The 22153-nt window shown below is 33.1% G+C and overlaps 5 protein-coding genes across 5 annotated transcripts; 4 read left to right on the top strand and 1 right to left on the bottom strand.

Annotated features, from left to right (window-relative positions):
* The first annotated feature begins 229 nt into the window (after positions 1-229).
* LOC9312065 (protein PHLOEM PROTEIN 2-LIKE A10) lies at positions 230-2126 on the top strand. The gene has a single exon (XM_021026284.1). The coding sequence runs from the start codon at positions 727-729 to the stop codon at positions 1840-1842; it is 1116 nt and encodes a 371-aa protein (XP_020881943.1). The 5' UTR covers positions 230-726; the 3' UTR covers positions 1843-2126.
* Positions 2127-3621: 1495 nt separating this feature from the next.
* Positions 3622-4514, bottom strand: LOC9313772 (phytosulfokines 3). Its single transcript, XM_002875950.2, has 2 exons — positions 4301-4514; positions 3622-3991 (listed from the first exon to the last, which is right to left on the bottom strand). Exons 1-2 carry the CDS (start codon positions 4415-4417, stop codon positions 3869-3871), a joined length of 240 nt encoding a protein of 79 aa, XP_002875996.1. The 5' UTR covers positions 4418-4514; the 3' UTR covers positions 3622-3868.
* An 8096-nt stretch (positions 4515-12610) lies between these two features.
* Positions 12611-13967, top strand: LOC9312064 (nuclear polyadenylated RNA-binding protein 3). The gene is made up of 2 exons (XM_021026525.1): positions 12611-13199; positions 13278-13967. The coding sequence occupies exons 1-2, from the start codon at positions 12903-12905 to the stop codon at positions 13662-13664; spliced, it is 684 nt and encodes a 227-aa protein (XP_020882184.1). The 5' UTR covers positions 12611-12902; the 3' UTR covers positions 13665-13967.
* A 4487-nt stretch (positions 13968-18454) lies between these two features.
* Positions 18455-19250, top strand: LOC9313770 (basic leucine zipper 8). Its single transcript, XM_002877656.2, has one exon. The coding sequence runs from the start codon at positions 18605-18607 to the stop codon at positions 19145-19147; it is 543 nt and encodes a 180-aa protein (XP_002877702.1). The 5' UTR covers positions 18455-18604; the 3' UTR covers positions 19148-19250.
* Positions 19251-20389: 1139 nt separating this feature from the next.
* On the top strand, positions 20390-21642 carry LOC9313769. Its single transcript, XM_021026749.1, has 6 exons — positions 20390-20495; positions 20708-20755; positions 20919-20978; positions 21065-21136; positions 21246-21293; positions 21436-21642. Exons 3-6 carry the CDS (start codon positions 20961-20963, stop codon positions 21616-21618), a joined length of 321 nt encoding a protein of 106 aa, XP_020882408.1. The 5' UTR covers positions 20390-20495; positions 20708-20755; positions 20919-20960; the 3' UTR covers positions 21619-21642.
* Positions 21643-22153: the final 511 nt, after the last annotated feature.

Here is a 22153-nt window from a genome sequence, read left to right as displayed (position 1 = left end):
GCATGTAAAATAGTAAATAAATATACAAAAAAAAATACCCTCAATGTTTTTTTTTTATTTTCTCATATTACTAAAATTTCCACGCATCTATCTACCACGATGAGTCGATGACCATGCAGTTTCTTGATAAGGGTTTTAAATGAGTTTAGTAGTATAAAAAAAATATTATTTTTACGCAAAAACCAAAAAAAAAAAAACTATTATTTTTAATATGGGATTTGAGATTTGACGGAAGATGTTGAACTTCAAAAACTCCATAACTGACTCTTATCATCATCCAACTAAACCCCATGCTCGAACCTTCCAATAAAACACTATGGATTTCTCTTACACGCATGTATTTGTCTCCATCATACATACCTACTTGATTGTTCTGATCATCAGATAGCCTCAATAATTCACAATCTCTCTTTCTCTTTTGTTACAATTTCTGTTAACAAACTTTGACGTCACCATTTGAATTCTTATCCAATTCCATTCCCTAACAGAATTTTCCCTTTTTCTCTTTCTCTTTTTCATTCCTTCCAGATTCTTGATTTTCCCACTTCCTTCTTTACTCTATCTTGCTCTGTTTTCAAAAAAAAAAAAAAAAAAGTTGCTTCCTTTCTCATTTATTTTCCCGGGAAAGTGAAAAGAAGAAAACGAATGAGAGAGAGCTCTCACCAGCTTAAAAGGGTACTCAAATAAAGTCTCCATTTTTACTCTTCTTTGAAGTTCTCTAGTTTTATGGATAAGTTAGGGTTGAGCAAAAGGGGTTATTTTGATTTTGCTCTCAAGAACAAAAATTGGATTTTATTAGCAGTAAGTGGTTATGGTGCTTTTAGGGTTTATCATTCTCCTTCAATTTCCCAGAAACGCAAACAAATCTCTAAGCTTTTTACTCTTCTTCTCAATCTCATCGAAGCTGCTTCTGATTCCGCTGAAACTGTTAGTGTTATCTCCAAAGATCTCACTGTCTTTCTCAGATCCGATTCAGATCAAATCCCAAATAGTTTCAAGCAGATTTCCAAAATCGCGAAATCAGATGAGTTTAATTCTTCTTTGATCAGATTCACTCAAGCTATGACTGTTGGATTGATCCGTGGAATTGATGATGGATCCGGGTCGGGTTTTACGGATCGGGTTATGGATAAGCTGTTTACGAAATCCGGGTCGGGTTTTGCTTCGGCGATTGTTGGTAGCTTTGCGAGAAACTTAGTCGTTGCGTTTTATTCATCATCCAGCGACGGTGAATCTCCGATCTTTTCGAATTCCAAGTTGCTGGACGCGGTTTTTTCCGATGATGGGAGGAGATTGATCGGCGATTGCGTTCAGCGTTTCGTGAGTACTGCGGTTTCGGTTTATCTCGATAAGACGAGTGACGTTAACGTTTTCGATGATTTATTCGCCGGTTTAACCAATCCGAAACACGAAGGGAAGGTTAAGCAAACGCTTGTAACGCTATGTAATAACGCGGTTGAAACGTTTGTTAGAGCGTCGCGGAAACCGGTTCAATTGAACCGATCATCGTCATGTCAAGTTTCGTCTCAAACGCTGACCGTTGGATCAACAAAACAGACGACGTGGATCGATCGGGTATCGTCGTCGTTATCGGTACCGAGTAACCGGAAATACGTGGTGGATTTAACCGGGCGGGTAACGTTTGAGACGGTTAGATCGTTGTTAGAAGTGTTGATTGAGAGAGCGAATGGTAAAGTGGAGAGTTATGTGGAGAAAGTGAGAGAGAGAGGAAATGAGACAAGGAGATTTGTGAGAGTTAAAACATCACTTCTTCATAGTTTATGTTTGTCTCTGTGTTTACAGATTGTTGAAGCTCCATGGATGCTGACTCCAAGAAACTGATTTTGGATTTTCAGGCTAAAAGACAAGAAACACTTTTGTGTTTGTTTGTTTGGTTTAATTCTTGGATTCATCAATCAAATTTGATGTAAAATTGTTTTTTTTTTAAAAAATTTTTTATTTGAGGAGATATCGAGAGGTGATTGTTTTTGACTTTTTTTGGATAGAAAGAAATGGGTTGGTTTGAATGTTTTTTTGGATTTGGATATTTGGATAATGATAAGTGTGGGACATTATTTGTTACACTTTTGTGGATAATATATGGTATGGATATAGTTGCTGAGTAATTGTGGTGACGTGGTTGAGACAAGGCCCATACATGTTCGTTTATGAGAACGAGTCAATAAGTAACAAAGAAGTTTCTTGTTATCCAGAAAAAGAAAGTTGATAAGACCATCTCCAATGTATTTCCTTATTTTTAGCTCTATTTTTATAATAGAAATAAGTTTTCTCTATTTTTATTCCAATGTGTTCTTCTATTTTTTCTTCTAAAAAGTTTAACTCTATTTATAAAGGAAAAAATAGAGATTCTCTATTCTCACCTCTATATATAGAGAAAAAAATAGAGATCTCTATTTTAGAGGTGAGAATAGAGGTGGGTTGGAGCAAATTTGCCTCTAAAATAGAGTTTAGAAGCAAATATAGAGATGGGTTAGAGATGCTCTAACAACTCTCATCCTGATTTGGTCTGATCATTTAACTTCAACTTATACTTAGATACAATTTTTTTTGAATTTGCAACATTTAGTGTGGCAAATTATAGGACAATGCCAATTTTGCGTAATCTCAACACAATGAACAATTATGCCATTCAAAATTATCCCATAACAGAGATTATATCATCAGCCCGTAATTCTACAAGCAGCCATTTGTTTTAGATGGAAGAATCTGAGGCTAATTCCAAACAATAGAAAGGGTTTTGTACCATATACTTATTTTATCCTTAACTTAGGAAGTTCCGGATTGTTGGTTCATAGGTTTTCTAAGTCCAAGACCAGCATTTGCGAATATTTGTGGCGGATCCACATACATAAATCATCTCTTCTCAAATAGGAACATCTAGGAATCAAACGTGCTTCCAATAACACTGTAACAACGCCCCTTTCCTTACTATGCCTCGTACGATGATTTGGGAGTGTTAGGGAACAACAAGTCTATGCAATTGGAGAGCAAATGGTGTATGTTCCATACTCATAAGCCTCACATGATGTGTCCACACAAAGGATCCCCAAAAACGGCCAGTAAAACCATCTCAAAAGGTCCAAGAAGTGCAGTGGACTATTGTTGGAGATCGCGGTAATTGAAGTCGAGGAAGCTGAGGTGGTCGTGGACATCTTGGCTAATAATCCCAAAGTGAGCTAATCTTCATTACCTCTTTCTCTTCCTCTTCTACTTATGTTGTTCACTACCATCTAAACTACTAACAAAACCTTTGTCACTCATAACTACACCTCTTTAACCGGATGAGTTAACCACACTTAGATTAAAACAAGGGACCCTCTCAATTATACAAAAAAAAAAAAAAAAAAAAAACTTATTTATTTGGGGGTCACAAACAAATTCCTTAAAAATACTCCAGACTGATTGTTTCAGGGCCTTAGCCCATAATTGACGTATCGCACACGATCAATGGGCCCAATCAAAGGCCCCTGCCTGATAGAGAGGTGCTAGAAAAGTAGGTTCTTCACAAGAAAAGTCAACTACTTTTTTTCTCAGTCAACGCGTCTAATTTGAAGACAAAAAATACAGCTGGTGGTTACAACTTACAATCAAACACGGATGTTGGACAGAATCAAATATTTGTTGTGACTTAATATAAACGTTACAAAATAAAAATACTTATAGCTATATTAAAATCCATAATTATACAAACGAGCGTGAAAAATAAGAACTCTCAAAGTGACAATAAAAAATTAAAATAGCAATAACAAAAAACAAAACAAAAAAAAAAGACGAACAGAAATCAGAAAGTACAGGGATAGGTTTTGATAATATAATTAGTTAATTAATTACTCTAATACATAGAAATTTAGGGCTTGTGATTCTGAGTGTAAATGTAATCGGTGTGAACAACAAGGCTTCGTCTTATCAAACATTCTTCTTCTCCAATTCCTATGCAGCTTTCTTCTTCAACATTGTCTCCTTCAATTTCCTATACATAATAACAAAATATGGACGTTGATCAGTGTTAGTTTTTGAATTATTCCCGGGGTCATATAAATAAATCTTGTGATTTTATATATAATCTATTACACGAAACAAATCGGAAGAAATGAAGTAACATCTTAATTAAGGACCATGCATGCAAACTTTATTGTATACTTTAGTATCTTAGACAAAAACTTAAGACTAATCTAGGTATTCTTCCTTACTATACGCGTGGAACATACTGCTATATATCTTGGTTTTGCATATATGTTTTGACTTGTGATAATCTGCAAAGACATAGAAGTTAACGAACCTTGACGGAGTTTTCTCTGGAAGAAGCGGTGGTTGTTGTTGGAGTCAGCCTTGCTGCATAGGTTAGTGTTGAGCAAAGAAGGAGAGCCATGATGAAAATGGTTGTGAACTTAGCCATTGTGATTTGCAGAGGAGAGAGATAAGAGAAATTATTAGATGTGAGGATGAATAGAAGATGAAGTCAATTAGGTGAATTTATAGTGAAACACGAGTTGACAAATAGCGAGATGCTGCCAAATGTGAACCATAGAAACTTATAAAGGGTAAAGTTAACTACCTTTATGGCGTCATAAAACGATTCATATATATCGCTCAAATTAAGATATAAAACACTCTTTCGTACTAATGAATTAACTAAGCAGTCGCCTCTCTTTTTCTGAAACAGAAGAAGGAAGGATCTCAGGAGTTTCTGATTTCTCTCATAAATCATAATAATAAATACAAAATAGTCGGTCGGGTTCCTTTCTATTTATTTAGTTTTGTTCTACGTTCTGTCTCTGTTTTTTTGGATGGGCGACACTTTCTTCCACCGGTATCTCTTCCGATCTATGGTTTTCCTTCGGATGGTGACTTTATCCGTGTTCGTGCTTACACCGGCGACAAACATTCACCACTTTCATGTCAAGTGGATATCAGATCCGAAGGCAGAAGCCAGAAGCGAACCCGTCTCATGGGACGGTAATACCTCTGGTCGATGAAAAAGGAACCGTTTTGTGGGAGTCTCAAGTCTATATACCATGTCTCATCCGGTCCTCCGTGGTGAAGGTCTTTTCCGGCGAAGTCGCCGAGGCATATCCGGTATGTATTACCGAGTTTTTATCGAAACTAACATATTTTGTTAGTTTTATGGTAGTCTCCGAAGACCACTGTTTCGTGGCTTTTCGATGGTTAGTACAAATCTCTTTGGATTTGTTAATGAGACAACGACCACCACGAAAACCGCCATGGAATCAACCCACAACGGAGGATGGAGATGCGATTATGATGCGAATCAGAAGATCAGATCAACAATAAGTATGGGTTTACGCTACAATCACAAAACTTCATATCTCTTTCTTCAGGAGAGTTCCCAAATCTAGGGTCTTGCGATGTAACGGATGGATCGCAGACTTTGACTTTCGAAAGCGTAAAAGATGGTGCATCGATAAAAAGAAGATGTTTCCCAAGCTAGAGAGTCACACAAGATTGACGGATACGACGAAAGCAACTAAGCATATCATTTGGATTGCGGCGCTTGAATTTTTTTGCCTTTTCGTTACAAATCTATTTGATTGTGTTCATATCCTTATGTTTTAACAATGTAATCTTTGGTTCACATTAATAAAGTTATGATTTGATGTTAAAAAAAATATATCGCTCAAATTAATTGAATTTGGTTTTATGTTAGTTAGATGTTCTTTTTATTCATGCCGTGTTAGATTATAATTTTATGGCCCTACTAAATTATTTGATGTTGTTGCTGTGTGTGAATGATTGCTCAAAAAAGCAAAATATATATCATGTGACCACGGAAAAAAGGTGACCGTTGGATGAGAACAAGAACAATATACATTTTGATTTAATTTCGAAGATGTTTCAAACTGTGGTCAGTGGGTTATTGAAATATATTTTTTTTGGTTAAAGTTAAAGTTCTTAAAAACATAATATATATACGCTTATAGTACGTTTTAATTAATGCGAAGAAAGTTTTATTTGTGCGCCATGTTTTGCATAAATCAAAATGTTTTGCATGTAATATGAGTAGATTTATAGCCGACCTAAGATGTATAAATAATAGAAATGTGTGTATGATAATAGAAATCATTTCGTCGAGGGTTAAAGAAACTTGATGGTGGATATATATATATGAGTAAGAGCGGAAAAGATGATCACCTAATGATTCTCACGTGCAGCTGAATGGAAAAGAAGACCAGTCAGTGAAAACTAAACCAAACATTTTATCAAAAACAGTTGATGGTGTAGTTTTGTAAGGTATTCTAGAATGTCGTCGAGGATAGAAAACCTCATCCCACGTCATAGTTGAATTGTTTTTATTTTTTCCACAACCTAGAGTAGTGAGGTACCGATCTATCAAAACATATGCATTAATTACGAGTTACGACCACATATTAGCTATATTAATTTTGGGTGACAATCAACAAAAATGGCTGACATAATAAGATCACAAAATAAATGATAAGGAATAATAAATACTGGACAATATATCTTTTATCGATAAAAAAAAAAAAACGCGCATGGGATAATAAAGCATATTATGAAAAATTCTGGTCAAAAGAATAGGGAAAAGAGGTGTTAGCAAAGTCGTCTTACACTTTTCAAATACAATGAATAATTAATTCCATTCACATTTGTAATTACGTCACACGTATCGTAAGCTTCTTACTTGATAATTTCGAGTATCTGGTAACGATCAAAAGTTCGTATTGAATCCAGGCTGCTTCAAACTTCGAACGATCTAAATTAAAGAATTCTGAACTCTCTGTTAATTCATCATTTGTTGATTATATGAAATTATAAATTACTATACTACTTGGTACTTTCCTCTAACCATTTAACCTAGTCATGTCTTATAAATACATTTCAAAACTAGTTAAAATAAATTTTTGTCTACGAGTTTGATTATTCAATAATTTTTTTAGTTATGAAGTTTTCATTGTCTTTATGAAATTATTATAAAAGGTCCTTTTTGGTACAGGTCTGGAAAATGATAGATTAACTCTTGAATATTTTTTTTGATAAACCCTATCGGCTATCCGGTCGGCCCCGGTAGGAACGCACCGAGGTGCTACACCGTGTTAGGCTCTTACGGGCTACCACTCTGCCTATCCCGAGTTTGGAATGCCTTCCGACTAAGTTTCAGGGGTAGTCAGGCCGCCTGTATTTCTGACTACCTGGTAAACCAATTGGGCCAAAGCCCAACTGACAGACTTCCCAAACAAATGTGTTTTTGTTTCCAGGGAGAATCGAACTCAGGTTTAGAAGTTTTACCCTTTCCTAAAGCTTCCTCTGCCACTAGACCACGGATCCTTGGGCGATTAACTCTTGAATATGGATGAGGTTAGTTTTAACCGTCGTTAAAACCATTTTTTTCTTGGAATATCTGACCCATAAGCGAAGGAATACATTGTTGATAAGCGTTATCATCATCTTAATATAAACACATATACAGTTATTGAAGTTGATCTTCCAAAACCGAAAGTTTAAAGAAGAATCATTTTGAATTGCTGATTTATTAAGAGTGTAAATGGAAACATAAAAAAAATATTCAGCCAGATTCAGCAATTCCGCAGTTACCATTTGCATAAAACTAAATTCAGCCAGATTCAACAGTTTTTCCAACATCAATAGATACATAGTATGTTCATTTCAGATAAAAATTTGGATTATAGCGATTCACAACTCGAATTAAAATATTTTTGGCTATTAAAACTTACACATCAAATTTATATTTTAAAATAAATTAGATCATACAAATACGATATATGAATAATTCATACACATCAAATCATTACCAGAATAGACAAGAGACATATTTATGTTCAGATATCTATAGATAATTTTAATAAATTTTAGATACTTAAATATAATTTTCCAAATTTTTACAAAAATAACTCATTCTTATGCTAAAATAATATTTAAAATATTAAATTAAAAAAATTGTTAATCATCCTAATCATATTAAGGATTTAAACTACTAGAGAACAAGGAAAAATCAATAAGATAATCTATACTATATTATCATGTTTATTTTTAAATTAATTTTTCAATAAAACTTTGACAAAGCTTTCTATTAATTAATTATATCTTTTTAATAGTTCAAAAATTAGATTTGGAAGAACAACTCAATTTTGCTAAAAAGATATTAATTATAGTATTTATTTATTGGTATAAGAGTTAATTAGACAATTAGATAATTTTATCTATTTTATTTAGATATTTTTCTTTAGTTATTCTACTAATATTCGTAATTATTTGACGATATTTCAGTTAAAGTCTTAATTATTTCGACAGATTCTGCTGAAAAGCACAAAAAAATTCAGCTAGATTCAGCGGTTACCATTTGAAAATGTAAAAATTCAGCCAGATTCAGCTAAAAATCACTAAAAATTCAGCCAGATTCAGCAATTCAGCCGGATTCATCCAGATTCTTCGATTACCATTTAGACCTTTAAGTAACCCAACATTCTTCAGTCAAGATCCCAACTCCAAAATATTCGTCATCATCTATCTTTTATCCAACAACGAACATAAACATATATTCTTCTTGGGGCATGAATAATTATCCTCTTTTTTTTTTCTTGCCATGATTTCCATATACCTAAGATTTTTTCTTACCAAATTTTCAATAGCTCTTTTGATATTTTCTTACTTAACCTTTCACTTTTTGTAATATATAACTCGATGTCGTGTCTAGTTTAATATGCTAGAAGCTCCAGCCTATCTTTATGTTATTGGAAAAAAACATTATTTAATTGTAGATTAGTGAAGATGAATTTTTCCATTATTCTAGAAATGACTACGTTGAATTTAGTAAGAATAGAAAGTTCTTGAAGTTAATAATTATCTCATTTCCGTTTTAGTCTTCGAGATTGATTTCGATGACAAGTTAATTAAGGTCGCGCCAAATAGTAATAACTGATTTAATGTTCAATGGTCAATACATATACGTGAGAACAATTAAAACCACATGAAAAACTAGGCCTGGGCAAAAAAAACGCTAACCAAATAACCGACCGAACCGAACCGAAAAAAACCGAACCATATCCGAACCGAAGTTTTTAAAATAACCGAATGGTTTGTAAAATCCCCTATCCAAACTAACCGAAACCGAACCGAACCGAACCGATAACCAAACGGTTAACCGAAATATCCAAAAACCTATAAGATACCCAAAAATAATATCCAAAACTATAATTATAAACTCAAAATATTAATTATTTTTAGAATCAAAATAATCAAATACTTTAAATAATCAAAATATTCAAATATTGTTTGTTATATTTGTCAAAGTTAAATACTCTTTTACAAAATTGAATCAAATTTTAATATTCTTTTCTAATACTTTCTTTTTTTGTATTTTCTTTTTGTATTTTTTTGTGGTTAATTTTGGTTAGTTTCGGTTAGTTACGGTAAATTTTGGTTAGTTTCGGTTAGTTACGGTAAATTTTGGTTAATTTGGGTAAAAACCCGAACCAAACCGAACGTGATAAAAGTTTGGTTAGTTACGGTTATCTATTTAAATATCCAAACCGAACCGAACCGAAAGGTAACCGAACCGAACCGAACCGAAATTCTTAAAATATCCGAATGGTTATTATATTACCATATCCAAACTAACCGAAACCGAACGTAACCGAACCGAAACCGAATGGTTAACCGAATGCCCAGGCCTATGAAAAACTAAAGAAAATATATTATGCTTATCTCAAATCGCTCAAATCGAAAATTGACTGATACATTTTTTTTAATCAATTATTTATACAGATAAATCATAAATGTCACAATGAGAGAATTATGAACAAATCCCAAACAATTTGGACTTTCTTCTCTTGAATGTTTTTTTTTTGTTCAGCATTTTTTATTATTACAAAAAGACGTGAGGCTCGGTCCATACTTTCCTATTTTAATTTAACAGAAAAAGAAGAATAAGGATTCAATTACAATAAAGAGAAAATATGTTTTAGAGAACAAAACCGTATTATCTTTACTCCAAAGTAGTCCAAATACATACATAGCTTTTTTTTTATTTTCTTTACTATTTGGCTAAGATCATTGCCATCACATCTAATTTAAAAATTTCTTTATAAAAAAAATCACTTTTGCGAATATAAATTTTTGAACCATAGGTGTTGCCATTCTGAAAATTCCGGTTTGAACCACATGGTGGTGGGCGAGTGGTTCTCGTTTGGTTGGAAGGATCGCCCTGTTGGTCTAGGCCAGAGATCGATCCTCCCCAGACGCAGTTTCGCTCTCTCACTCCTGTGGCCACCTTGGAATTTACATGCGGACTTGCTCAGGCGCCCAGACCACCAATTTATCAGGGGGCCCTTAAGTGGAGGCTTAAAAATCCCTGTAACGTGGGCTTAGACCCAGTGGGCTAATCAGATCACTGTGTGGTCTGGATACTGGATTATCAAAAAAAGAAAATTCCGGTTTGCATGTGAACACGCGAATCATAAAATGGTACAAGTAGCAAGACGTTCACATTGGCAATATTAACCATTTAAAGAGATAATAATGATGACTATCTAAGTTTCTTCAAATAAAAATAATAAAATATTTTGTGAATCGTCAACGTTGACCGAATAAAAACCGATATTTTTTGGTCAACCCAACAGGTTAATAAATCCGGTTTCTGTTATTGGTAATTTTATTTTCAAATGTCGAACTTATTATGGGCCTAAGACTGGTCCAAAACTACTGATCTGATCGAATTACTATTATATCCGACCCGATCCAATTTAATTCGACCCGTTTGTTTCTGATGGTTCAACGGACCCATAAAACAAAACCTAACTTTTAGAGAAAGAAAGAAGAAAACCTCTGTTCATGTTCTTCTTCGATACATTTTTCTTCTCTATAGACATTTTTTTCTTTATGTAACACGATAAATCTCGAATTGCTATATGGAGCTGACGACGACGATGATGATGACGATATAGGTGAAGACCTCGAAGACGATTCTCTGCTTATCAAAATCTTGGTGGGCTCATTGATTTTATGCACACACAGTTGCTTCATTGGTAGTTTCTGATGATAGCTCTGAGGTAATGATCGAACTATGATCTAATTATCCTTGCATCTGCTCTGTTTTTTTTTTTTTGCCATGACAGAAAAATGTATTTTTCTTAAATTTGGTGTTAGGGTAATGATAAAAAGGTATCTCATTAGGGAAAAAAAAAGAAAAAAAAAGATATCTCATTTATCATTAGGTCCACCGGAGAACCCTTGTGTTGCAAGTTATAGGATGGCACTAGAGAAATATCCAGTACTAGTGGCACGCAGAAACTGGACTGCTAAGGAAAAGGAAAATCTAACAAAAGTTCTAAAACAACAAGTTCAATACACACTCATTCGTGAAGGTTTGAAGGCTCCAGGTACTTCTTGCTTTAAAGTGCTAATCATATTCTGGTACCTAGGATCTATTCTGATGCAGAATTAGTTAAAAGTTTTGTTCGTTTTAGTTTTCCTGAAAAGAGTTGACTAAGAGCAGTTTCTTAACAGTGGCTTGCAAGGATCTACAAATGATATAAACACCATTCTTGAAGAGGTAAAAAATCTTGAGATTACACCCGAAATTATTAGGCAGTTTAGTCCAAAAGTTCTTCCATCTTCCGAAAGTTCTTCCATATACAAAAAGAAACTATTCTAGGTAATTTTGTTGATCGAGAATCAGAGCGTCCAGTTTTTTTGCAGTAGTGGAGATATCTGAGCCAGAACCTGCCCTGAAGAAGAAACGCAAAGCAAGGTTAGTAAATGAAATATTCATGAGATGCTGGTGCTGCAAACATATTGCTTTTATGGATCTAAATTGATCGTTTTGTTGATGCAGACAGAAGAAGAAGGCAGATGCAGAATGTGAGAGTGAAACATTTTGTGCTCAGACATTGTGATGGCCATTCGGAGAGAAGTCCACTCTGAAATACTTCGGTGAATTTCTACCGGAGCTGACCGGATCGACCGGATCAGCCGATAGGGTTTATCAAAAAATATAAATATATATTTTGTGCTGATACAGAGAATTTTACTCTTAGAATATTTTAAAATTCCTCACCAGCGCTAATCGATAAAAATAGAAAATGAGCTACTCCCTCTGATTTATTTTAAGTGTCGTTTACGGTTATTTAACGCATATTTAAAAATTAGTTATTTTTTTGTTTGTTTTACTTCGCATTAATATATCATACATTTTTTCGTTGGTTAATAGATTAAAACGCTATGAATAAAACTAGAAATTTTATCAAACATCTTCATTTTTTTTGTTCAATATCAAACATCTACATTAAAGATTCAAAATAAGTGTTGTTTTGAAACAAAAGTTTAAATTTATAATGATATTTAATATGAAAAGAAAGTAGTATAATAATATTCTCTTTCTTCCATTTTATAATATGTTATGACTAAAAACACACATTAAAAAAATTATTTAATATTTTATTACAAGACAATTCAACTAATCACAGAAAATACGGTATAACAAAATAATTTAAAATATTAATATATTTAAGTTATATATAAAAATTTATAAAATATCTAATTAAAAAAAAAATTCTAAAACATCTTATAAAATAAAACAAAAGAAGTATTATACTACATGATCCATAAATGATATTTAACTACATGAGCAGACAATAAATTCGTTCCAGTCCCAGGAACCTGGGCTCAACAAACGTAAAAAAAAAAAAAAAACTAATGGCAGCGGAGATATTTTTTACTTCAGTGGGGGTATTTTCGTCATTAACAGCCACGGAAAAGCCCTAGTACCCTAAAAAGAAGCAGCCCATTTGTCTTTTCTCTCTGATCTTGTCTTTCTTCGTACTTCAGTCTCTCTTTCTCTATCTCGATTTTGTCTTCTTCGTACAATTGATATCTGAAGTCCGCTAATGTGTAAAGCCAACCACAACGACGATTCTCCTCCTTTCTTCGACTCCGAGTCGGAGGAGGAGGAAGAGGAAGAAGAAGAAGAAGAAGAAGAAGAGGAGGAGGAGTCCGATGCTCCTCTTTTGAACTCCGAGTCGGAGGAGGAGGAAGAGGAAGAAGAAGAGGAGGAGGAGGATTCCGATGACGATATTGTCTCCGACCTGAAGCCTGGTGATCAACTAAACCCATTAACTCTACACAAGTCTCTTGAAAAGTTTGAAGAAAGTCTTCTCCATGCAACAAACTACGTCAAAGACACGGTGATTAAATATTAAACTCTTGGGGATTCTGTAATTATTATTATCATCATAATAATAATTTAACCTTTTTTCTTGCAGGAAGGACTAGGTCGTAGCTGTTTCAATCTTCTCGAATATGTAGAAAGTATTTATGATTGCTTTCATGAGATTGATAAAAGGTGGAAGAAAGTTGGCGATTCTAAAGGATTCTCGCTACGACCTTCTACACTTGATGAATTAACATTTGACCAACTGCAAAGTTTTGTCCTAGATCTACTAAACAATGAGGCAGCTCTTTACTATGATGCGCTTGTCGATTTTTTGGAGCCTTTTCCGCTTTCGGCTGCTAGGGAAAAACAACTCGAGAAGTTGAGGCTTGCCATCAACTATTATGGTCTCCAGTTGGGACCTGCTTCTTACTACACCTCCTCCGAACCCGATTACGAGTCTGACGACGAGGAGGACGACGCCGAGGATGATGCATAATCTAGTTCATATATGAAAAGTTAAGTTAATATCTTAAACCCTTACTTGTTGGTGTTATCAAGTTCGAATGGTAACCTATGTTAGACCTTTATTTATTAGTGTTATTATTATGTTGTAATGCTAAATATTTAGACCTTTATTTATTAGTGTGTCGTGCTTGATTATAAAAATCAAAGGAACTCCCTGTTAAACTGCAACGGAAATCTTCAACAACTGCTCTAAATCGAAAATTAGGGAGAATAAGCAAGAAATCAAATCTAATCAATTAATAATAATAAATTTTCTTCTCTGCAATTTATAATTTGAAAAATTTTTAGGCAAAGGGTTTTGGATTTTTTTTGGTATATATATGCTTTGCCTTGCATGGTCAAGGAAATAGGTTGAAATGTCTTGTTGTACTCAATAGAAGATATATATATATATATATATATATATATATATATATATATATTTTTAATCTAATGTTAAATTATATTCAAGAAAAAAATAAACGTTTATACATCTGAATGCAAACTTTTCATAAAAAACTTAATGGAATTTTTGCTTATTGGTGTCGTCTTGATGCGAACCAAACTTGTAGACCCTTTTCATAGAACCCTTCTCCTCTTCTCGGAATTGTGCTCATCCTGTTTCGAAGATTTTTATCAATCAACTTGACTAGTTTCTCCGGCATATTTATCAGAAGAGAGAAATATTTATACACAAGTAGTTTCCTATATACGAAATAAAATCGTATCTAAGTAAATCTAGGAAATAGAAGATTGACATATATCTTAGTCCCAATATGGTGGTACAAAATTGCTTACACCTAACGTGGACAAGAGTCGTTCGAACGTCGGTCTTGGTAAGGTTTTGGTAAAAAGATATGCGACTTAGTTCTTGGTAGAGATGTGTGTTGTAATTATCAGTTTTTCTTGCACAACGTCGGATATTTGATGACAATCTGACTCGATGTGTACTTTAGTTCTCTCATGAAAGATCGGGTTCTCAACAATGTGGATTGCGGTCGGACTTTCACAATGTAGCTCAATTGGCTGTTGATGATCAAACCCCAATGTCTTCAGGAGTGTCTTTATCCATTTGAGTTCTTTAAGTGTATAGGCCATTGCTCGGCTTCTGTGGATGAGCTTGAAACCATGTTTTGTTTCTTTGTTTTCCAAAATATAGAAGAATCGCCTAAGTAAACAATGCAGGCTGAAAGAGAACGTCGGCGGCGGTTTCATCGATGGCTAGCTCTGATACCATGAAAATAGTTGTAATGTCTTGTTGTATTCAATAGAATAGAGAAGTAGTTTTACACAAGTAGTGTCCTATACGAGATAAGATCGTATCTAAATAAATTTAGGAAATAGAAGATTGACATATATCTTAGTCCCAATAGTCACTAATATCAAAAGGTGCAAATAAGAAACCAGTTTAATTAGAAGAGTGCAAGTTAGGGCAGATAATAGAACAAGTAAGCAAGTCAATCATCCACACCAAACTCTATCCGAGCCACAAGTCCTGCTCGCTCATCTGAATTCCTCCTCGAACCCAACATCTTCCTCCATGGACGAGGAAGAAGAAGAAGAAGACTTCCTCCATGGAAGAGTCGTCATATTTGTTCATGATCAACACAAGATATCCCACAGAACTCTCATCCTTGTTTTGTTTCCTAGAGTCTGAAGGATTACAAAATTTAAAGCGGAAGGCAAACTTTCTTTTTCTGAATATAAAACCGCAGCATCATCAACAAGATCAGTGTGATGAGATTTGTAAAATACGAAACCAACAACATCGTCGCAGAGAGAAGCTGTATGCAGCTTTTTCATTTCAACCTAAAGACTAGCCTTCTACAAACCTAAAAAGACAAATTCTTTGGTGATTTTAATAAAAAAATGTCAGCTAAATGAATCATATGGACCCCATTGTTAAACTGATCGAAACATATACATATCAACGAAGATTCAAAGATTTCACGACTGTGGAAAATGTTATCTAATGTGCCCAATTCTAAACTTTTATATATCGTTATTAACTTGATACTATCTAAATTGGCCTCACACCTCTGCTTCATAGTTCAATGGTCTCGGACTAACAATAAGATAATTCTTTTGTTGAAGTATTATGGGCCATGCATTTTAACCCCTCCAATAACACTGGTATGGATGATCATTTAAGACCCATCTCGTACAGTCGTAATGGATTATTTCAACACCATATCCAATACCGGGAGTGTCTTCCCTTAATATATGCTTTAAATTTTTTTTTTTAACGTCTGGATTTATTATTTATTGCAAATTATGAGAACTGTTACATAGACGATTCTACAACGGACACTTCCTTCGGACCCTTATTAGATCCACGACAGACGACACCTTCTTCTTCATACTCACCTCCTTCACCTCCTTCTTTATGCTTTTGATGGACAATTCCCTCTCTGCGTAGAATCTTGGCGAACGGCTATAATTGTACATCGCTGGAGATCTCCTGCACACTTGCCTCCAATAATCTGCAAATTTATTAATAAATCGAAGTATCTGGGATTCGAACCCCAGACCTCTGGGTGTAGAATCATTAATTAACCCTTGTTCAACCAATGGGCCAAGGGGGCTTCCAAAATATATGCTTTAAATTAAGAAATGTTTTCTATATCATAGTAGCAAAATTTGTTTTCTTTAATTAAGAAGTTAGTTAAAACATTTATACGAGATTAAATTTACCAACTTCTTAGAGAAAACAATTTTGTTTTAGCAAAAAAGAAAACAAATTTTGCAATAAAAATCAAGTAAATTATATTGCAACAAAATCTACTATACTATTTTGTAGTAATTTGACCACAAAAATATAGTAATTTTACAACTTCTTAAACAGATAGTAAATTTGTTTTCTTTATGATTTTTGTTATAAATTACAACAAAAATCTACTATATATATTTGTCAATAATCTATAGTATACAAGTTTAATTTGAACCCGAGTAATACTACAATGATGACACACTTACACAAATTTTTAGATTACAAGTATTTTTTTTTTTTTTGTGTTTTTCTTTTGTATATGTAGATGTATTATTTTAGTGAAATAGAGAATATATCATTTTCTACAGGTTACAACTATAGTGTTTTACACACTAGCTAATTCGTGAAAACACACATAACGTCATAACCAATACCTTCATTATTTTAGAACTTAATTATTAGTGTTTTCTTTGTTTTCATTGTATGAGTATGTTGTGACTATTGGTCAGTTTTTTTAAGGAAAGTTGTTATTACTATTGGTTGCAAACTTTAAACAGTTTTTAATTTACAAATAATTTTTTTTTATAAAGAATTTAAAATTTTAAAAGTTATAAAGTGGTCGTGCACATGAACATGATCTCCAACAAACTTGAAAACATTATAAAGCTGAAAGAGTTTGATAATTAAGCCCTGCTTTTTCTTGTTTTGTTGTATTCCATAGGAACGGCTTCTTTAAAACAGCTTTGCTATTAAGAAAACTGTAGAATATTCTCTCCCTCTAGTCCTCTTTGGTATGATAATTATAAATCAAATTAGTTCCTCCGTAGCACTAATTAAGATTTTCCTTTTTATAATAATATAACCGAATATGAATTCGGATGATAAGACAACAACATCACAATAGAAAAAAAGAAATCTTAGGACTGTCAATTTTCTAAATATATACGACAACTTTTAAAAAGACTGTATTTGAAAACAAGACGTAATAACATCGATTAAATCATATCAAAACTGAATTCAAAATTGAAGGTAACCTTTTTTGGGATAGAAAATTCAAGGTGTAACTTTTCTAATTAGATAGATCCAAGTCCCTTTACTTTTGCATGCCGCTTTAGTAACAATTTTATATTTTACCTAGCTAGAATAATAATCCATCATTTTGATTTTAAATACAAAAGTATGCCGACCAATAAAAATAAAATTAAAATACAGTGGCATGCATGCATATCACTATATATAACAGCAAAATATGTATATATATATCTCTTCTTCTTTTTAATGCTATAGGATGCTTTTTCATCTTTTTGGTCCATAACTTTTTCTTCTGTCTCAGAACGTAGATTTCACTAACTATATTTGCAGTTACATATACCATAAAAGAAAGGAATCTTAACGGAAAAAAAACATAAGATTCCTTCTTCAACTTTTGTAACGAGGTTTAGACTTGCACATGTTGCAAAAACAAAGAACACGGCAAAAAAACAAAAACATACAATGATATTATTATTTTGCACAAAAAAAACAATAATATTACAAGAATTTATCTTATTGGCTTATTACGATGGAGAATACCAACTTTTACCACAAAAAAAAAAACATGTTTTGAAAACTATAGCAAGCAACAAAGAAGAAGTTGAATACACACAAGTCTCTACTTCCTATTTGAAAGTCTAGCTAAAATAGTAAAGATACACTTAACAACAATGATCTCCTTTAAACATGGCAGATCACATTCAACAATCAAATGTTCATAGAAGATCTAATCTAAGATCAATATTTTTCTTTTCTTTTTTAGTTTTTTTTAATCTAAGATCAATTAAATATAAAATTTGAGTCTTTGTACAATCCAATGTTTTAAGTTTGGCTCTCCAAATTACTTTGAGTTACATCTAATCCTACACAGACACGTGTCCAACAATTTCCTCTCCTGATGCGACTCATTTTCTCAAAATTTGGTCTTTCTCTTTTCATTTTTTAGAAAAAGAAAAACTCAAAAAAGAGATAAAAAGAAAAAGAAAAGTAAAAAGTTATTAGGAAAAAGAACCATCAGTATTTTTTACTAATGTCTGACCAAAATAGCCTCTCGTGTAGAGAGTCTCTCGTCCATAAATATGGGCCTCCAACAATGCAATCCTTCCCTTTTCCCCTTCTAATCTCTCTTTCTCTCTACATTTTGAGATCATCATTTTTAAATTGTCCTCTCTTTTTTCCGGTTAAGCACCATGATGTCTACTATTTCTCCGGTTTTCTCAACCGAATTAACCTCTGTCCCAGCTTTCGAAACCGGTTTCACTCCATGGGACATTTCACACCTCTTCTCGGTCTTCGATTCGTCAATGGATCAAATACCGGTTTCGGCCCATGACTATGGTTCAGTAAACCAGATCAGTACAGACGTTGCTCTAACCGAAAGTACCGATGAGCGGAAAAAGAAACGGAAATTATCGAACCGGGAATCGGCTAAGCGATCAAGAGAGAAGAAACAAAAGCACTTGGAGGAGATGAGTATGCAGCTAAACCAGCTCAAGACTCAGAACCAAGAATTGACAAACCAGCTCCGGTACGTTTTATACCACTATCAACAAACGAAGATGGAAAATGATCGTCTACGTATGGAGCATCGTAGTCTCCAAGATAAGTTGTTGAACATTCGACAAGTTTTGATGTTTCGTCAAATCGAACGAAGCTCATTAAACTGTTCCACTTGGCCTTGTAGTAACAGTACTGTTGTTACGGTCCAACAAGATCCGTCGATCATGTTATAATACTTTGATGTTTCTTGAAATTGTTTCGACGACAAAATGGGAAAAAATTGTAAAAAGTTTATTAAAAATGCATGGATGTCGTTTGACGTACGTTAGCAAATTAGATTTCATTTTCTTATATCTATGTTCCAATTAAATAAATAAATAAAGTAATTAAATTGGAGTGTTTTAAATTGTTAACAAAGAAATGTGTTACTGGCAAAATTTGTCGAGGCCCCTTTTTCAACTTGTTTTCTTTTTCACTCTTTTCATTTAACTTTGTTGAATATACCTTTTTATCAATATATTTTCAAGAAATAAGCACAAACGATATAGCTGATTACGATTCATAAACATTTGTAATTGTAAGTCATATAAAGTACTTCTAACAATCATATTTATATTGCATTATTAATAATGCCTCGTGGGATTTTGATCATCGAGGTGATCATAATTATTCATTTCTAAATTAGTGGAAGATAACGAGAAAGAATGTTTCAGCATAAGTCCAAGCATAAATTCTAAAACGTCACACACGAAACATCTCTACAATAATTATTTGAGAAGTAGAAACGCACCATATTGAAAGTTAGGGCATTGGAGGCCTGTGGTTAAAAGTTAGAATGATTTGTCCTAAACACCCTTAATGAATTGTTCTTCTCGAAATTTCTCCTTCTTCGTAATTAGGGGTATATAAGTCTAATCGTGTGTTGATCTCTATTATAATGTCCTAAACACCCTTAATTCGAAAATTTTTGTTCTTAGTTGTTAAGGGTATATAAGTCTAATCGTGTTTTGTGATGATTAGTCTTAATCACCCTTAATTTTTTTTATTTTATAGTATGATCGCTGGGGATATGGAGGTCATAATATCTCGACTTTAATGATTATGGAATCTTAGCTTAAATTTATTTGTTAATTTTTTGGATAATTCTATAATTTAGCAGTTAAAATTCGTTTTTGTTAGTTTTCTGATTTTGTTTCTAATTAAAAAGTAAAATTTCTTAAGATAATGATTGGTGTTTGCCCTAATCTTAAAGCTATATATATTGTTGATCGGCCAGAGGATTAGGTATTATTTTTCTGTGGCCATTAGATAGTTTTCACCGTTATGGTTTTTTTATATAGCTACTACGATTCTGATGAATCGAGTTGTTTGTCATGCAAATATTGTTTTTATGGACCTTTAAAGGTCGTGTGCATATTGTTTGTGTTGTTTGTTTTATTTTTTTGCATTATTCGATGATTTATTGTTTTGCTAATTTGTTGTTTTTGGTGTGTGTTTCAGTTTTGTATAACGTGGGAGGTTCCATCGACAAAGCTTTCTGACGAAGGTGGTGTTGACGAGCAAAGAGCGAGGTTTGGGGAGGTACTTCTATAGTTTTAATTTGTATATTTTTATATTTATTTACCCATATACATTTATGTGTTTCTTCCTGTTATCGTATATACTTTTATATGCGATTTTATTGCGTTTTATTTTTTAGTATTGATTTATAATTAAATTGTCAAATAGTTTTGAGTTTATGTACAAGGTTTGACATCTTATTGTTTGATTTTCATCTTACCGTGATTTTGAAGGTACTCGATGAACTCATATCTCGGTTTGTGTCGGTTTATTGGAAACAGGTATTTCTCTTATTTGTATCTAATATGTTGGTTATTGTGGATCGGTTTTAGTTTGATATTAATTTTCTAACTTTTAAATGATGATTTGGCTTTTGTTTTTTGTATATATATTTCGCGATAATCAAATGTTACGGGTTATTCTTATTTCGTACCGTTGGCTTAGGTAACCGCTGGTGTTTCCTTCTCCCGAAGATGCACGAATGATATGTTTTATTTTAATAAGGTATTTTGTCGAATCTTGTGTATTTATTATGTAACGTAATAATCGTTTTATGTTTAATTTATATATTTGTTTCTCTGATGTTTTAGACCACACGGGATTGGCGTAGAAGAGTTGTTGCTCCGTCGTGTTTTACGGATCGCGTGGGCTTTTGTAAGCATGTATGTTTGTTCTCTTATTGTCTTATGTGTCATGACTTGTATATATAGACATCAGAATATCTTACCATTCTATAAGGTATGATTTTAATTGTTTTGTTTGTTTGTAAAGGTTTTGAGTTGGCTGAAGTATTCATTGCGACCGAATATTTTGAAAGAGGTATGTTGTGTGTAGTTTACGTATTTGTTAGATCCTATGTCCTATTATTATAGATGTCTTCGTGTTTTCTAAATTATTTGTTTGTTTTCTATTGTCTACTTATTTTTGGGGTTTTTTTTTTTTTTTTTTTTTTTTGATGTAGAGGACTGAGATTGGAAGCAAAGCTAGGAGTTACAGCAGTATCTATTTGTTGTTTAGTTATATTGCTAAGGGTAGTGATGTATCTGTTGATAGATACGGATCATATCCTTTGGTGTTTGGTATTGATCAAACCGTACCAAATTTTGGATCGGGGCCTATATTTGAAGACTCTGATGATGAGTAATTATTTTATTTGAATTTGTTGCTATTTATTTGGCTTTTATATATTTTATTTAGTTAATGATTAATATTCTGTTTTAAAAATTTATGTCGATCTAACTCATTATATCATATTAGCGATGGTTCTAATTATTCTTATTGGCGTTATCTATCTTAATATGGTGTGAGTTTGTTTTGTGTATAATCTAGAGATTCACATAGTTATTAATATTATTTTGTTGCTGTTCTTATGTTTTAAATAGTTATTAGGAAAAAGATATTTTTTAAATTTAAAAATTTGTGGCTATGACTGCTTATTTCAATTTCCACCGTGTATGTGCACTGTAAACAATTGTTTCATTTATTTCGAGATTTTCTATCTCTCTCTGATTCCTAAAAGAAAACTGAAGGGTCTTGGGCGGTGGTTTCGTTCAAAGATGTCCGAGCAAATCTACCTTTCTAATCTTTCTCGAGGTAGGACGCTTAAGTACGTTCGGGTGAAGATTCTGAGTCTTTGGAGGGTTCGCATCTATGGATTTAGGTGTAAAACAGAAATGATC

Source organism: Arabidopsis lyrata, assembly GCF_000004255.2.
Source record: "Arabidopsis lyrata subsp. lyrata unplaced genomic scaffold ARALYscaffold_5, whole genome shotgun sequence".
NCBI lineage: Eukaryota > Viridiplantae > Streptophyta > Magnoliopsida > Brassicales > Brassicaceae > Arabidopsis > Arabidopsis lyrata.
Note: the sequence above shows the minus strand (reverse complement) of the source record. Positions and strands in the feature narration are given on the sequence as shown.

Bases quoted from the DNA above. Each gene is read 5' to 3' on its own strand.
- LOC9313769 (XM_021026749.1), top strand. The intron at 21,137-21,245 runs GTATGTTTGTTC...TTGTTTGTAAAG, and splicing joins GCGTGGGCTTTTGTAAGCAT to GTTTTGAGTTGGCTGAAGTA. The intron at 21,294-21,435 runs GTATGTTGTGTG...TTTTTGATGTAG, and splicing joins GACCGAATATTTTGAAAGAG to AGGACTGAGATTGGAAGCAA.
- LOC9313772 (XM_002875950.2), bottom strand. From the start codon at position 4,417: ATGGCTAAGTTCACAACCATTTTCATCATGGCTCTCCTTCTTTGCTCA. The intron at 3,992-4,300 runs GTTCGTTAACTT...TATTATGTATAG, and splicing joins CCAGAGAAAACTCCGTCAAG to GAAATTGAAGGAGACAATGT.
- LOC9312065 (XM_021026284.1), top strand. From the start codon at position 727: ATGGATAAGTTAGGGTTGAGCAAAAGGGGTTATTTTGATTTTGCTCTC.
- LOC9313770 (XM_002877656.2), top strand. From the start codon at position 18,605: ATGATGTCTACTATTTCTCCGGTTTTCTCAACCGAATTAACCTCTGTC.
- LOC9312064 (XM_021026525.1), top strand. From the start codon at position 12,903: ATGTGTAAAGCCAACCACAACGACGATTCTCCTCCTTTCTTCGACTCC. The intron at 13,200-13,277 runs GTGATTAAATAT...TTTTTCTTGCAG, and splicing joins CAAACTACGTCAAAGACACG to GAAGGACTAGGTCGTAGCTG.